This window comes from Phycodurus eques, chromosome 13 (genome assembly GCF_024500275.1).
Source record: "Phycodurus eques isolate BA_2022a chromosome 13, UOR_Pequ_1.1, whole genome shotgun sequence".
NCBI lineage: Eukaryota > Metazoa > Chordata > Actinopteri > Syngnathiformes > Syngnathidae > Phycodurus > Phycodurus eques.
Window position 1 is genome coordinate 12,561,624 of NC_084537.1, and position 17,730 is coordinate 12,579,353.

At 37.9% G+C, this 17,730-nt stretch overlaps 1 protein-coding gene across 3 annotated transcripts in view; it reads left to right on the forward strand.

The window, feature by feature from the left end:
- spsb4a (splA/ryanodine receptor domain and SOCS box containing 4a) overlaps positions 1-16,679 on the forward strand; it is an 85,017-nt gene extending 68,338 nt beyond the window's left edge. For all 3 annotated transcript variants that reach the window (XM_061693919.1, XM_061693920.1, XM_061693921.1), the window contains exon 3: positions 13,259-16,679. In XM_061693919.1, the coding sequence (XP_061549903.1) occupies positions 13,259-13,386 (128 nt within the window). In that variant the 3' untranslated portion in view covers positions 13,387-16,679. The remainder of the gene's footprint in view (positions 1-13,258) is intronic.
- The last annotated feature ends 1,051 nt before the right edge of the window (positions 16,680-17,730 follow it).

Genomic DNA, 17,730 nt, shown 5'->3' on the forward strand with positions numbered 1-17,730 from the left:
GTGACAACTCTGCAGTGAGTCACAGCAGTACAATACTGAAAGAATTAATTTCATTGCCAGTTTTTCCATCTTTTATGGATAGTTTGGGATCACATTATTTGTCAATGATTTCTCTATTTTGTTTGCTCGTATCTTGGCAAAAACACAGCAAGTGGTTTCCTTTTCATGTTTGTAATGATAATTATAAAACCTGTAAAAGCACACAATAGGCTCCCATGGGTTCTATCTTAAAGCTGATGGCTTAAATCCACCTTTTCAGTGTTTTTGTTTTGTGATACAGTATTTGTTTATAATATTCTCCTAAACGTCACAGCATCATTTGATCACATAAAATGAGATTTCAAGGATTTACGGGCATGGATGAAAGGTTCTATATGTCATTGTTTATTACATGCGTCATAGAAACTCCACTTTTTGTGCCCTGTGGCATTTTTCGGAAGGAGATAAGTTTGAGCTTTGGCTGTCCTCCTTTCTATATGCAGAGGCTACAGTATATGTCTTACTCCTTGATACCCTTTCTCCAGGCACAGAATTAAGCTCCACCTTCTCCACCATCTCTTGTCTGACATCAGTCTTCCATTTCAAACTTTTTGGAGAAAAAGGGTTTCCCCTTTGTTCATACTTAAGTTTTTTTCTCCTCCTGCTGCACCTTCACTGATCTTTCTTGCTGCCCCATTTTCTCTTTTTTTCCCCCTAGCCCATTTTTTGGTACAAAGAGAGGCATTAAAGCTAGGTTTACACTGTGTTCTCAACGGGACCATGGCAGCCCTGTTACAAGCCACCTTGACCAAAGCGGGACGGTCCTGAAACAAGGTTGAGTGACGGGATGTGCTAACATGACTGGCCTGACGACAACAATCACAGTGCAGATGACAAACCTAGTCGGTCGTAGTAAAACTAGGTGAACATAGCAATACCTGACAGTAGGCAATAGGGCATAACACAACTCGGAGGTAGTCCGTAGTGGGACGGAAGCATATACAGACGCTTTCCAAAGAAATAGAATATCATGGAAAAGTTTATTTATTTCCATAATTCCATCAAAAAGTTAAACTTTCATAGATTATAGATTCAGGGCACACAATTTAAAGTATTTGTTTATTTTTACATAATTTGGGCTTCCGGTTCATAAAACCCACAAAATCAGGAATTCAAAAAATTAGAATACTGTGAAGAAATCAGCCCAAATTTTGCAGGCCATAAATGTTTAAACTGAGTTTCACACACTAAGCATCTACTAATCTCAATCACCTGCACAGGTTTCCCCAGGTGTCATTAAATTGCTTCAGTTTGGTTCAATTGTCTCAGTTGGGTTCAATATGGGGAAGACAGCAGACGTTTTCTTTTTTCTACAAAAACTGAGAAGTAAATGGTGATTTCTTCACAGTATTCAAATTTTTTGATTTCGTGGATTTTATCAGACGGAAGCCCAAATTATGCAACAATAAACAAAGGAATACTTGAAATTGTTTAAATTGTGGGCCCTGAATCTATAATCTATGAAAGTTTAACTTTTTGAATGGAATTATGGAAATAAATAAACTTTTCCATAATATTCAAAGTTTTTTTTAGAAAGGAGCTGTATATTTGCCAACATATCACACTTCCCAACTACCACTCTTCTGAATAAAGCTAAGCCATGTGTTTAATTTACCTACAATCCCCACCGTAGCATACTTGATAATAATGGGCGAGCGTACCGTGCAGTGTGTATGTCGATAATGGCGTCTTTAGCATGCTTCGCTACAAGGGATTCATTAATTAGAAAACTAATATTATCAAAGATTTACAGAGCGTCAGTATGCATGTGTTCCCATGTGCTGATGCCGACTCTGGAGCCAGGCCAGGCACGAGATTCATTCGACTCTGCCGGGGCAGCAACTGTGCTCCAAAGCAGCCCAGCGTCCATGTTTGTTCAGCCTTGACTAAACGTGACAAATGTAAGAGACCAGAGCTCAGCAGCCCTTTCCCCCAACAGCCCGTCGCAGATACCGTGGTAGACCATGAGAAAACTCGGCAAGACTTGAGTACGGAGAAAAAAAATTCAAAAATAACATTTGGTGGAAAACGAGACTGCCGTACCCATAGGTAACATTGTGAACGTAGCATTAATTTTAGCTTTGAATTACTTGTATCTGCTATATTTGCTCACCTCACATTAAACCTGTTATCTTGTGAACTTTGCCGTACATGTACATACTTTTTTCACGCACATAAACCTTCTGAATCAAGAATGCATGTGACAGCTGAAATCTTTGCCTTCTATCAATCATCTTGTTTTTCAACAGCAAGCATAGAGATATGGTGAGATGCTAATAGATTGAAATCCATTTATGTTCATGTTATTCTGATTTTATATATTCAACCCAGGGAATTTCTGTTACCCCATATATTGTCTGTTGTTACCATGACAGCGGAACTGAGCTGCTGCTAATTACAGCTCCTGGTTGTTAGGGTTCAACATTACCCCCTGGTACTTTGTGGCTTCCTCTTGTTTGTGTATTCTGCAGACAATTACTGAAGGTTTCCTCCCTCAACGCAGCATCATATGATAGCTTACCTGCAATGAAATGTCTGAGCTGAGATCCCTTTTACTCAATGTACTTGACTCCTCACTCTCATCATTTCCGCTATTGAGTTTCTTCAAGCTTCTACAATTGGTGATCTAAGTTAAACATTGCATTTTTATTGGCAATTAGGAAGGTCTCTGATGCATTGTGAGGGGGTTATTTAAGATCCAAGAATATTTAATTATTAACGGCAGGTAGCCATTAATAGGGCGAGAACCATATTTGGTAACTTAACCGAAGGCCGAAATGGATACCACACGCCTCACCTTTAGGCAGAAGAACCACGTGATTTCTCCCAGTCAATAAATAAAGAAAATAATCATTTTAAAATGTTATACTGAAATATAAATAGATAAGCACCCTAGTGTTTCTAACATGTTGTCTCTCGTGCTTATTCTCAGTCTGTGAAGAATGGTAATGGTCGCAACTGAAATGTAATACAGTTAACTTTACATATTTGCAGTTCAGCATTTCTGAATTTGCCCATTTGTGGATTATTTTTTTTAAAAATCCCATTCTCTTTTATTCACTGAAAAACTCAACAATTCAGTTTTTGTGTTCCATCTGGTGCGCAGGAAACAGTTCGAAGTGAGTTGAGGCACTTCATTAAGACAAACGTAGTCTTTTAACGCCATTTTGTGAGATTAGTAACCCTTTTGTGTGTGGGGGTGCGTCGATGGCTTTTCAGTATTTGTGGGGTTTGCTACATGCTACTGTAGCTACAAACCAAGCAAAGAGCCCCATTTAAAACGGATACAGTGAATCCCTGCATATTTGTGGTGAGACATTCACCTATCCATGTTTATTATTGATTTTTTTTTTTTTTTTGGTGGAGGAGGAGGGGCTATTTGCAGAAAGACTTTTCGTGTTTGTGTTTCTTTTACCCAATCCCCCACTTGTTTGCATTTTTTTTTTTTTACTGGATCCCCCACTTATTTGCATCTTTATACGCAGTCCCCTGCTTCTTCACATTTTTATCTTTTTTCATGGCATTCATATGGAGCATCCACTATTTGTGGATTTTCGCTGTTCACAGTTGGGGTCAGTCATATATCTTGCAAATTGCGGGGACCCTCTAGATATCATTAGTACTGTATAAATATGTTGATTAAAAAATTGTAAGTTTTTTAAATTTGTTTGTCTTTTAGCCGCTGTTTGCACAACTTGGTTAATATGAATAGAAGTATAATTGCTTATCCATTAAACAATCATTGAAGGAAAATCATAAATTAGTTTATTACGTCGTCTTTTTGGTGATTTGTACATCAACACTGAAATTACAATCAGAGCGTTTTGTATGTAGGTTTTATATGCATTCAACTTTCATCACACACTGAATCTTCATAAAAAATACAGTACAATTATTAAAATTGGAAATTTTGTAAATGATCTTAAATGTGCTTACTCAGCTGGCTCCTGCATTAGTTAAGCTTTTTTTTTCCCTAACCTCTTCATCTGTTTGTGTGAATGGTCACTCTCAGCACTCACGTTGGGCCCGTCTGTGGCCTTAATCTGTGAGCCTGGTGGATTATAGCTACTCTGCACTCTCGCAGCATGTTTGCACGTGCGGCGTGACAGTTTACAACACAACTTTGTCCTTTTTGTGGGTCGGCCGGCCAGTGACGTGGTCACAGCCAGCACGCAGTAAACACAATCGCTCTTCTTTCATCGGCTTGTGTGCTTTTCAAGCCTGCACGCTACATCGGCAGCGCTGATGGTCTCATATTCACAGCATTAAATGGGCACAGTGTCCTCTGTGTGAGCGGAGAGATGCATTGGGGGAGCAGCTCTCGCAGAGTTTTGAACATTGATCTGCTATCATTTGTTTTAGTTAATTTATTTCCAAACGCTTGAGTGTCACTTTTTAGCATTTAGCATTTGCTACATTGTTGGAATCACTTGATGATTTTTACTTTTGTGGATCAGGACAATTTACATCACATGGAGATTTCTGATGGCGCGCAGAAACTTTTTGTCTTCAGGCTGTATGTGAAAATTGAGGCAAGAAAGAAAAACCTTCATGTTCTCATGCCGTCTTTGAAACAATGTGGTTCTTATTCTACGATGGTCATCTGATTTTTAATTTAGAAACCACTTGGTGGACTGTTACCATTTTGAGTCCAGTGGCACTTCTTTCACCTCCCCATCAACTGAGTTTACCTCACACTGCTTTCCTCTCATCGTACACATGTGTTTGTGTGTGCGCAAGCCACAAAAACTAAAATCTAAGCATGATTAAATATTTCAAATTAAGGAAAAATATGCTTGTTCTTTTTTCCTGTCATGATTTTCTTCCTACCGGCAGTTTTTGTTGAAGAGCATTTTTTCCCCCCCTTAAAAATCTTAAGTGACTCATTATTGACATTTTATTACCGGTTATGAGTGAGTTTAGCTTAAAATAAGCAATACCATTACTCTATAGGTGTAGGTAATATAAATACACTAGTTTTACAACATCGTTGGGAGTTTTTGAGGAACAAGAACAAGGAAGGACGATACATTAGGAACAGTCTTGTTTTGTGCTCGCATTTTCTGTGGTTACTTTTTTTGTAGCAAGCAAATGTTAGTACTAGATTTTTTGCGATACTGTTGAGTGCAATTTTTCTTAAGAAAAAACATGTTTAAAAAAAAAAAACTATTTCTGTTGCATTTGGGTGGGTGCGGGGGGTTTTTGGCACGGATAATTGCATTTCCACCGGTAAAAGGTGATTTGAGTCACAAGTGTGGTCACAAAAATAATTGTATATTCCTCATTTTATAACTTTCTTCATTGATTTTTTTTTTCTTTCTTTTTTTTAAGCCCAGTTTTTGCAGCGTGCGTGCGTGCGCTTGTCTTTAATTCTTCGTCTGGCACAATCCTTGACATGTCACTTGTTATTGTGTTGGCAGGTCCTCACAAGAACGTTATTTAAATGAGCTCATCTTACCCATTATACTTTGTGTGTACACTCCACTCCAAAAGTATTGGAACAGGCAGGCAATATGAGACAAGAGATGGACATTTGAGTTTTTATGATGTGTGTGTGAGTGACCTGACAGGTTAAACCAGTGAAGGATCAGCAGGATGTTTATCTCAGACGCTTGCAGGTTGGTGCCAAGAGCTCACCTGCTGCCTGTGCACGTGCGAGAGCTCATGCTTGTAGTCATGTTAAAAAAAAACTTGTTTGTGTGTTTCATTTTCTGACCCTTTCATAGTCAAAATAAGCAAAAAAGTCCAGGGAGACATTTTGAGGCTTAGGTGTTAAAAGGTTCACATGAATATTTCTTTGCTACTTTAGAGTTTGGCTTTTCATGTTCAGTCAACCTTCTCTTAACCAACAACCATAACCAATGATTGACTCAATGAAGCATACAAACATCATAAGCGTGTGTCTTCTCTTCGCACATATGAATGATACGCATGGAGGCTTGAAATTTTGAAAAAAACAAAAATTTTTTAAATTTTTAATGCTGTATTTTCAAAGTTTGAAAATCAATTAAATGTAATCGATTTATATTGAATTGCTCTCAACTGTTTGGTTTTGTATGATAAATTCCTGCAGGCAGATCCGCTTTAAAGTAGAAACATGATTTACAGGTTTTTTTTTTTTTCTTCTTCTTGTTCCATACGCAATTTTGTAACAGAAGTGTGATAGGCGTATATAAAGTTTGACAATTGCTCTGAAAGTGCTAGAATCCGAAAATAACTAACCGTATCAGTCAAGTTATCATCAAGTCAGATGTGCCGCTGCCCACAGTGAATTTGTGTCAAGGACATTTGAGGATCAGTGTCTCATTTGTCTCTGCATCACTTGTCTCTGCTTTTTCCTTTCCCCTTTTGTCCTCATCATCACGCTCCACCTTTTCTCTTTTCATTCTTGCCACCTTTGCTCTCCGTCTCAACATCCCTCCCCCGTTTCAGCTTACTGCCTCTCGTCATTGAAGTAGAACACACTACACTTCCAGTAAGGCAAGGATGGTCTGGAGAGACAGACAGAAGGGGAGGGGGAGAACAATGTTTAAAAAAAGAACGCAGCCTTGGCTTGTGTTCCCACCAGCTCTTCTCTTGTAACTGGATTTATCTGTGTGACAGTAAACGCTGCAGACAAAATATGACTCGACACAGAATCTGCAATGCGTAGCATTCCAGTCAAAATAATGTTTTGCATAACACCTTCCTATTCTAAATATGTGAAATGTTAGTGAAATGTTTTGGCATCCACCTTGGAGCTACATTCATTTTTTTTTATGTCACGTACAAAAAGGGTTTTTAGCAAATGTGCCATCGTTTGGCAACACACCTTGGACAGTGTAAAGAATGAAAAGAGGAGCTGAGATGAAATTGGAAGCAAGGCAGAGAGGTGTTGACTAGCATAGATTTGTCAAAAGGCAGAACACTGGACAATGCAGTTGTACCTTGACTGATGAGTTTCACTTGGTTGATTTTTTTTTTTATTATTATTTATTTATTTATTTGTTATTTGTTATTTTTTTATTATTTTTGCTTTGTGTTGCAAGCCAACATTTGAGGTACAAGCGAGCTTCAGGTGTGCCGTATCTTAAGTGTGGTGACAAAAAAATGGAGCAATTAAGATACTGAAATGCCGCTGCATGTGGGCAAGGAGAGCCACAGTCACGCATGCACTTTCAGCTGTTTATTGAACAACAAAACCAGTCAAACACACATACAAAATGAAAACACTCGCAAGGACCTGCTCTAGGCCATAACTCACACCCAGGTGCTCACATGCAGGCTAACAGACTCCAGCTCCTGACATCACTCACTAGGTCACGCCCCTTATAGACACCCATCCAACATGCGAAGGGTACAGTACGTACAGTCATTACACAAATGTATTTATACAATACTGTCCTAGTTTTCTTCATTAAAAATATGTAACAAAAAAGTGTTTTTTGGAGAGCTGCAACGGATAAATGACATTTCAAATATTTTCAATGGGGAAAATTGATTTGATACAAAAGTAATTTGAGTTATGAGCTTGGGCACTAAACTCGTAAACTTGTAAGTCTTTATATACTGTATCTATGTTTGTATGTGTACGTAATACTGTGTATAAATTCTAAATATACTTTATGCACTAGAGGTGCAACAATTAATCAACAATTATTCGACAACTAATTTGATAATCGATTGTTTAACTTCCCACGGGCAGTAGCTTTAGCAGAGACGCCCAAACCTCCCTCTCCCCAGCCACTTCATCCAGCTCTTTAAATTAATGAAAATTATTATTTTTTTTCTTCTAATGATAAGCTACTTTCACTGTTTCCAAGGCCCCCTTCATAAATCTAACACACATTTTTTAAATTACCATATGTAGCCTACCCCTAAATGGCATAGAAATTAATGGAGAATTTTTTATAATGAAGTTATAATTGAAAAACCTTTCACTTAATCACAAAGTTATAATTAAAACATGTTTTTTTTTTTTTAGAAAAATGTCATGTCCATAAAAATAAAGCCATATTATGTCAAGATAAATGTGTATTTTATATTTATATTTTTTTATATTATATATGTTATATATAAATTGAAAAACATTTATTCGTGTAATATTAAGCTTTTTATTCTGGAAAAGATGCCTTTAGTCTTTACCATTCTTTAAAAAATATATATATATAAATAAATAAATACACGACCTTAGTCCTGTAATAATACAAGCTTCATTCATGCAGGGATGTCACATTTATGTGATGATACATCCAAATCATATCAGAGCTTTTAATTGGCCTAAAGCAAAGGTAGGGAGGAGTAATTGCTTTATTATGTATTATGTGTTTTATTGGTGCTCCGGTCCCCATATGTACAGAAGGTATGCACTTTTAAAAATAACGTGGCATAGTAATTTAGTGCAAATTAGTTCACTCATGGACCCCTGGATCCATGTTTTGTGAACCACTGTTGTAAAATTATGTACAACCAAAGCAAACTTGAACATTTCCTGCAGACAGCCATACAGCCCAAAAATGCAACCGTCCATTCATTATCAGCAGCTCATCCACGCACTCCTGATTGCAGCTCTTCCAGGAAGTTAATGAGGTCTCACTTTAGATTGCTTATACTGCAGCACAACCAGTTTTCACTATTTTACGCTTCTATTTCTTTTGTATGAACATTCCTAACTACAGTAGAGTGTTCACATTAGTAGAATTGAACACGGACTTTACCACGCACACACAGACATTCAGGAATGTTCTGTTCAACCAAAATAACCTCAAAGTGACATTACAGATGCAATCGTCTGTGGTCTTAATAGACCCGAAGCACTCAAGTAGCTCCTGGTCTCAGCTGCAGGTCTACAAAACAAATTATGTTTTTATACAGGGCAGCTAATGAGCCAAAATACAGTACGCTTGTAGGAAGGCATGGCTCATTTGTGTGTGCGTGCGTGCCTCAATGCAGACACGATGCAAGCACTTCCCTCGAGATATTTAAAACTGATGATGTAACCTATTCGGCAATGAACTGAATCCGTATTATATGACATTGTTTGATATTGCCTTAAGTCCTTTGGAGAAAGGAGGTAACCTGACAATCACCAAACTTCAGTTCCTGAGCATTTTAACATAAACAAGACGTCTTGCTCATCTTCTCATGGTTTTGTCATCTTCCACCAGTTTCCAATTTGCATCCTCCCAGTGATAGTGTTCTCCAGCCAGGGTGTCACTAAAGCATCACAGTTTATTCCTGATGGCGCTATATTTAGCGTCTCGCTTGTAATGAGTGCCTGTGGTGTCGTTGTTTACCAAAGCTTATATTTTGCACAAAGCTGGGCCTGTGTCAGCCTACTTCTTTACCCCGAAAATCCCTAAAACATTAACCCACGACTACTCTCACCAGTTCTGGCACAGACAGATGCTAAACCTTCATGCGATGTTTGGTTGCCCTTGCAAACGCCATCTAATCAGCTGGTTTAATTGTATTCCTCTATATTAGTGATCTCAAAGTGTGGGGCTTGTGCTTTCTCTAGTGGTATGCGAACATTCACTGAATGAATTAAATGTTCAAACAGTAATGCTACAGTGGCTTAAACCTCAAAATACAGTGCAATGCATTTATGTAAAGTTCAGTTGTGTATATTACGTTTGCATTTTAACTCATTCACAGCCAGCCACTTTCAAAGTGGACTTCCCCATATTGCTAGCCGTTTTAGATCATTTTGACTGATCTTTCAAGACCCACAGAATATTGTTTTCTGTGACAATAAAAGCACTGAACCTATCCTTCACCAGAAAAAAAGTGTTTGTTTTTAGCTTTTTCCATTCTTTGGTAATCAGCAGTAGAGCATGGGTTGGTTTTACCAAAAACACCGGTTTCTAACAAATAGCAGAGAAAACAACCTTTTGGAGAAAAGAAACATGTCACGCAGAACAGTGACTTCGACATTATTTTTTTGCCTTTGCTGGAGTTGAACATCAGTGGCTTTTTTAGATGTCGTCCGGCATTCACTCCATGAACTGTATCATCTTTTCTCACAATCGCGACACACACTTTCTACGACATACTCGGCAAATATATACCGTCATGGCGGTAAATGGTTGGATTCGAGTTGGCGAATAGAAACGTGGATGGCAGTGAACAAATGAATGTTGGTCATTATAGCGGAACTTAGAGCGCTAAATATTTTTGAGCTGGTACTTGGTGTAAAATGTTTGAGCCACCGCTCTATATAATTCTCTTCAAGGACCTTGCATGCTACTTTTAATGTTGATGTAATTGTAATGTAGTACATGGTCACGGTCAGCTGGCGCTTTCTGCCTGACGTCAGTGTCGTCGGCGCAGAGGAGAACTGATGCCGCATATCATTTTAATGTGAGGAGAACAGCTCTCATTACGATCAAGTAATTGCGGTTCAAAGTGAGGTCACCATGCTTGAGTCGGGGTGAGCACCCGTGTGATTTCTATGAGCATGGATGTGTCTGTCACACTGCAAGGACACACACGCACTGACACAGACACACGTGTGTGTGTGTGTGTGTGTGTGTATGAAACTGCAAAGTAACCATCCATCCATCCATCCATCCATCCATCCATCCATCCATTTTCTGATCAGCTCATCCTCACAAGGGTCGCGGGAGTGCTGGAGCCTATCCCAGCTATCATCGGGCAGGAGGCGGAGTACATCCTGAACTGGTTGCCAGCTAATCTCAGGGCACATACAAACAAACAACCATTCGCACACACATGCACACTTACGGGCAATTTAGAGTTGTCAATCAACCTACCATGCATGTTTTTGGGATGTGGGAGGAAACCGGAGTGCCCGGAGAAAACCCACGCAGGCACGGGGAGAACATGATTAAACATGATAAAAACATGAGAACACAAGATTAAAGGCATTAGCAATACAATGTGGGTAATATGTCCATTACAATCTCAGATTTCTGCTGTTTGAGCCACGATTGAACCTTCCCGCTGCCCCAGTATCAGAAATGGGATGTTCCTGTCATCTTAAATCATTGTCTATGAACAAGGAAGTCGTAATCTGCTATATAACAAGCACACTGAGAAAGAAATATGAAAGATGAAACCGGAAATATGGTCACACCCCATCCCATTTATTTATTTTATATATTTAGTTATACATCAGTAATGGAGAACCATGAAGGATGAGGTAGAATCCCACACGCTTACAGTTCGAGCATTGATATGTCTATTTCCTGTCACTATTAGCTGACAGAAAAAAATCTTCGAGACCGGTCAAGAAGGTGTTCTACTCCCCCCAGACCGTCTTCCATGCACCGTCATTTTTCTTCCTCACATTTACAGGTCTACTGTTTAAAGACCTTCATCTGAGCCTCCACTCTTTGACTTTGAATCTTTTTACACACTTTTTTTGCCCTCTCCCGCTTAAAGTATGAATGACCTCCATTGTTATTACACTTCCCCACTGAGGCCTTTTCTGCCATTGTGTTGGGGATCTGATGCATGAACAGTGAACTAAGCTTTTTGTGTGCATGTCTGTGTGGCTACAGTAGGAGTTTCATCTGGTGGAAAGTTTTAAGGACTTGTTGTACACACACACACAAACACACACACACACACACACACACACGTCACAAGACATCACGAGAGCTGAAGAAAGTTGCTTGTGCTTTTTGTTCTCGCCAAAAAGCTAACACACCCAAACATTTAAGACTTCAGACAGACTTTCGAACAGGAATAAACTATACATGCTGTAGTAGTTCACAGTGTGCGTTCACTTCCCACTCAATGGCGGTGGGAATGTGAGTGTGAAAGGTTGTCTTTCTCTACTGGCAACCAGTCCAGGGTGAAGTCTCCCTTTGGCCCAAAGTCAGCTGGTATTGGCCAAAGATGGCAGCAAAGCACCTAAAATGGAGAGGACCATAAAGCATCAAATCCATGCATCTAGCATGTATACAATCATGAACCCATGTTACATGCTGTTAAATGTGTTAATTTATTCTACACAAACAAACCACCTTCACATCAGGGTCATCTATTGCATTAGCCAGCATACTAGCAGCTAGCTATATAACACTATATAACCTATCTAGCTATATAACATGCTAGCACAAACTGACATGACATCACAAGACATCATGAGATCGGAACAAAGCGGTTTGGGCAAACAAATATGGGCACTAGCGCAAACGGTAGTAAGTCATTAAACTCATCGTTTGGCATTTACACACTAGCAATGGTTGGGGAATACAAGCCAATGTTAATGGGAAGATAGACTACACGGGCAATTAGTAGCTGCATCCAGAGTGAAGCAGAAACATACTTTCAGTTTGACTTTTGTCAAAGACCGCCAACAAAGAAGGACAGCTCAAATATGGATGAAAATACACATCAATGAATTCAACCTAACAACCACACCAAGCACCAAAGTAATAATTGTTTTGGTCTTTGCAAAAACCAGCGTCTCGATGAAATTTTCAGGGAATTGCAGAGGATAGCTTAAAAAGATAAAAATTAAGTGAATATGTGAATGCCAAAACACGAGTAAGCGAGAGTTCACTGTAATCTGTTCCAGTCCCCCCGAAATGTGTGTTCCATGTTTTAATAAAGAAAAATTGCCCTATATTGCATAGAAACATAATAAAAGAGAATGTAAAGAAATAAGCTGTTTTTTTTTTTTTTCATAAAACCCGATCACTGTTCATTGAGACAAGCCGAAAGTCTCTACAACTGCAGTGTTGTTTTTGTGCCTTTTTGGCCAAGTGAGTAGTAACTTCAGGAGCTGAAGTCGGGTTGGCTCAACTTGGCTTCTTTGTTTGAATGACTTGGCATGAGTTTAGCTCCTTGCGAGTGTACTCATTTTGTATTTTTGTGTTTGATGGTCCAAATTCAATAATCGGCAGAAAGTGCATTAGCGACTGTGGCTGTCCTTTCCCACATGGAAGGGCGTAATTACTCCCAATTATTATTATTATTATTATTTTTTTTTTTTTTTTTTACACTTCACTCAAGCGGCGGTGTAATTCAAGCTCACTTGTACTAAAATTTGGCTCGATTGTCCATATGTTTGCAAGTGTCATGTGGAAGAGGTGTAAATATTTAAAACGTGCAACATCACACGCTTGAGCCCTCTACTCATCTCCCCCATTCAGGCCTATTTAAAGATCCATCGTGTGTGTGTTAGTTTCTTGTTTCAAACAATCACAAATCATCCACTGTTCTGTGACCTTTCTAACCTTTTCCCCCTCTGTTCTTCCCCCCTCAGCGGAGCCACTTCCTCTGACGGACCTATGTCGCCGAGCGGCCCGCCTGGCGTTGGGTCGGGAGCGCCTTCGGGAGATCGAGAGCCTCCCTCTGCCCGAGTCCCTCAAAAATTACCTCCAGTACCAGTGACTAACACCGGCAGAATCCACTGGCACCACAAGGACACACACAGCCTAGCAGCAGGTGGGCAGGAAGGAAGCATTTGAAGGAAACAAACCAGGATGAGGGGGGTGGTCACGAGCTAACGTGCTACAGGTGGACTCACTGACACATAAGGAGAGCAATGTCTGGAGTTGCTCTTCTTTCATTTTGGACTTGGAATAAATTATTGACACGGCGGGGTGGAGGGAAGTGGGATGTAGGTGACTGTCGCCACCTAGTGATGAGAATAGAAACTGTGCAGAGAAAAGCACACTAATCCTACCCTGGAGGCCTTCTTGACAAGTCAGCGAGCACTGACACACGCGACAAGAGGATCGGAGCACAAATGTTTTCTAATCTCAGCGACCAAAAAGCTCTCTTTGGGTTCAAGGCGTCAACATGTTGCTCGGATCTGCGTTGAAGCCCCTTTGCAGACATGTTACACGGCTGGTGTCATGTAGCTAAGACTTTTATGTTTTACATTGAGACTCATTTCAACACGAAGTAATGCATTTTGTTTTTTTTTTTTAACTTATTTGCCATTATGTCTTCATCCTTTGAGGGGATTTAATGTTTTAATAGTTCATCTAAATAAAGAAAATAACACAAAATAGAATTTTAGTAGATTTTTTAAAATGCATTATTAGTGAAAGTATTAAATCGATTGAAACAGGCTGCTTGTCTGATCATTACGTTTTGTTTTTAGGGTCTTTGAAAAAAAGTGACATATTTGATATGTTCTGAAACATGTGAGTGTGTGAAACGTTACTACAAAGGAGTAATAGGGCCACACGGAAAAGACAAAAAATAGTAAAATTATGAGAAGTTTAAAAAAATATTTTTGGGACAGATTTGTTTACTATACAGTATATATTATATGGCATATATTAATAGTGCACTGTTGCATTTACGTCCACCCATCCATTTTCTGTAGCGCTTGTCCTCTGTGGCTGAGCTGCAGCCAATCACCGAATGGTGGAGGTGCACCCTGGACTGCTCGCCAGCCAATCAAAGGGCACATACAGCCAAACAACCGTTCACACTCACAGGCACACCCAAGGGCAACTTAGTGTCACATTTACATTGAAATGGGAATTTTGACATTCATTCGTTAAATTATCACTTTTTAATGAAAAGAAAATTACAGATTGTCTTACTATTACTATCTTTTTAAAACGTTATCTGGGCAGCATTTTTCCCAGGGTTTTTTTTCTTCTTCACTACTTTGACTTGACTCTGGTCAAATGTTTTTCCTCAGGAAAAAAAATAAAAATGTTCTTGTTATATTGGGAGTTTGTATTTTTAGAATGTAAACTTTCAAGTATTGACAAAAAAACTGACACCGTGTTGTGTTATGGATATGACTTATTTTCATAATATGACAAAAAAAATCAATATACAATTTTCTCATATCACAATTTTATTATTGTAGGAACAAAAAATAGAAACCAGTAGATCAGTGGTTCTCAAACCTTTTACCAGTTTAGAAAATGTTGGGCTTTTGCACACAGATGGCTTACTGACTGAACTGCGTAATTCACTGCTTAACTGCTGTATAACCTTTTTACCTATAGAGGGTACAAATGGACAATAACATGGTCATAGGGACCATGACTTGCATTGACTTGAATCTCAATATTACTTTCAATAAAAGGTAAAAGTGATGTTAACTGTTCATTAATCTGTTTAATAAGTCATATACAGTTACTTCACATTGTTTTCTGTATGTTAAAGCAAAGTTATTCTCTTTAAAATATGTTAATATTTTTAGGTGTCTGGAATGGATTAATAGGATTAATTGACATCATTTCCTATGGGGAAATATTGCTTTGGTTTTCGTGTGATTTAGTTTTAGTTAGACCTTTTGGACAGTATTAATCATGAAAAACAAGGTTTCTCTGTATATAGAAAAAATCTGCCCTTAATGAATCAGTAAAAATGTATTGAACATAAAAGTTAAAATGCAACTGAACTGTACTGGATTAAAAAAAAAAAAAAAAGTTGAAACCACTGTACCGTAATCCACAGTTTGAACATTTAAAATTGGTAAAAAAAAATTCACGTACTACAACTTGGGAACCCACGTACCTACCACTAGTGGTACTCATACCACTCTTAGAGAATGACCTAGTCTAGATGACTTAAATTGGGTGTGAGTGTGAATGGTTGTTTGTCTATATGTCTCCTGTGATACAAAAGAATAAATTATAGAAAATGGAGGGATATTCTTGTAAAATTCTATTTTTTTTTTTGTAAAATAAAAAAAAAACAGTTTTCCACTCTTTAATATACCAACTTTATTTTTTTCCTCATAAATACTACTTTTTCTCTTGTAAAATATATATTTTTCTCTCTTCAATTATGACTATATTTGCCTAACACTTTCTGCTAATTTTACCATTTTTATATCTTTTCCTGGTGTGGCTCCAATCATCCTCTGTACAGGTACATTCCAGTGACCATGTTAACGAGTTCTGATGTTCCTCTTGAACCCAGCTACATGTCTGAAAGGGGCTTCAATCATACAAGTCAAAATAAATTCCTTTATTGTTTCTTAAATTGCACTGGACAGGATACCTACTTTGACCAAAGTATTCCATGTGGAGCCGCACACACACACACACACACACACACACACATACATACAATATGTATGTACACACAGTAGAATTTGTCTGTACTCCGCGGTCGAGACCCCCATTGCAGTGTAGTGCTAGCATGCTAATAATGGCAGTACAGATGCTTATTGAACCTGCTGGAACTTGTGTGAATGACAACAAGCCACAGAGCGGCTCTGCTTCTTCCACAACTGATTAAAGTCTTAGAGTGGAACTTGCAAAAATGACCTCTTGCACCGTAGCAGTTTAAGACTGAGAATGCACATGATCATTAAACACCCACGCGCACAAACACACTGTATACCAATCATGTTTCATTTCTGAAAATAAAATGCTTGAGTCACTTTTCTTTTTTTTTTTTTTTTTTTTTTTTTTTTTTTTTACATCTGAGTTTGTGTTCTTATTAATATTATTGTGAGTGTGGAGTTTGATTCTGATGTCAATAGTTCTTTGTTGTTATTTTTTTTAACTAATCATTGTTACATTCAGGTAAATTTATTACAAAGATGCTGGTGATGAAGAGAGGAAAGTGTAACCATTTTTCTTCAATGCTGCTTTTATTATTATGATTGTTGTTATTATTATTATGATTATTATGAAACATGAGCGGCGTGTCCTTCACATGTAGAATGTATGGCGAGACGGTGCAGTTGTCAGATATGAAATGTGAATAAAAGCAAAAAGTCAATTTGAATAAATGTCTGCAGGATTTTCTTTTCCCATTATTTTCTAGGTGGATTCACATGGAGAGTAATGAAATAGAAATACTTCGTTCCTGTAAAGTGGATTTTTCAGGTATCTGTACTTTAAATATTTTTCTGACGAATTTTTGCTTCAACTTCCTACATTTGAAAGTAGATATCTGAACTTTCTATTTCCTGGGTAGGTTTATGGTCTGAATGGCGGCTTTGGTAAAAAAAATAATTACATTTTCTGACAGGAAACACTTGTTTTTTTCTTGTGTAAAAATTAAGTTCTTCTTTTATACTTAAGTAGATTTTAGAGCGCCGGTGTGCAAACGTTTATGAAATGAACAGATGTGCCAGATCATTCGTGGAGGTGGGGGCGGGGGGGTACGTGAAATCTCTAAAATGTTTTAAAAAAAAATAAAATTCATCCTCATTTTAAAATATGTTATTAATGTAATATTTTAAATATGTGAAATTGTTTTATGAATATTTATCTTTATAACAATTCATACATATTTGCTAAATTAACAAATGCATTTTAACTCACTGATCGGAGGAAAAACAGGCAAAAAAAAGAATTCTATAAAATGATTAATGCTCATTTTCTGTTATTTTTAAATGTTTTAATTAACCAATTAATAAAATAAAAAAGTGTAAGGTGTTTATGTAAACTTAATAAAATAGCTTTTTTATTTATTACTCAATTATATTTTTTAAATGTTGAATGCTATGTAAAATTGTTCCAAACAAATGAACAAATTGTTAACAGATAAATTGGAAACAATGAATCAATACATTTTAATCCATTTTAGGGAAAAACGTTATATTAATGCAACAAATATTACTTAGCCTAGTGTAAATGTATCTAGTATAGTAAATGCCGAATGACCCGGATTAAAGAACAGAGCTCGCCGCCTGTAGTCCGCGGGCCATAGTTTGGTGACCCTACAGGACTTGAATCTCCAGTTGTTCATTTTCACAGAACTGTAGTGGCACAGAATTTGATGTGAAGTAGGCTTACCTTG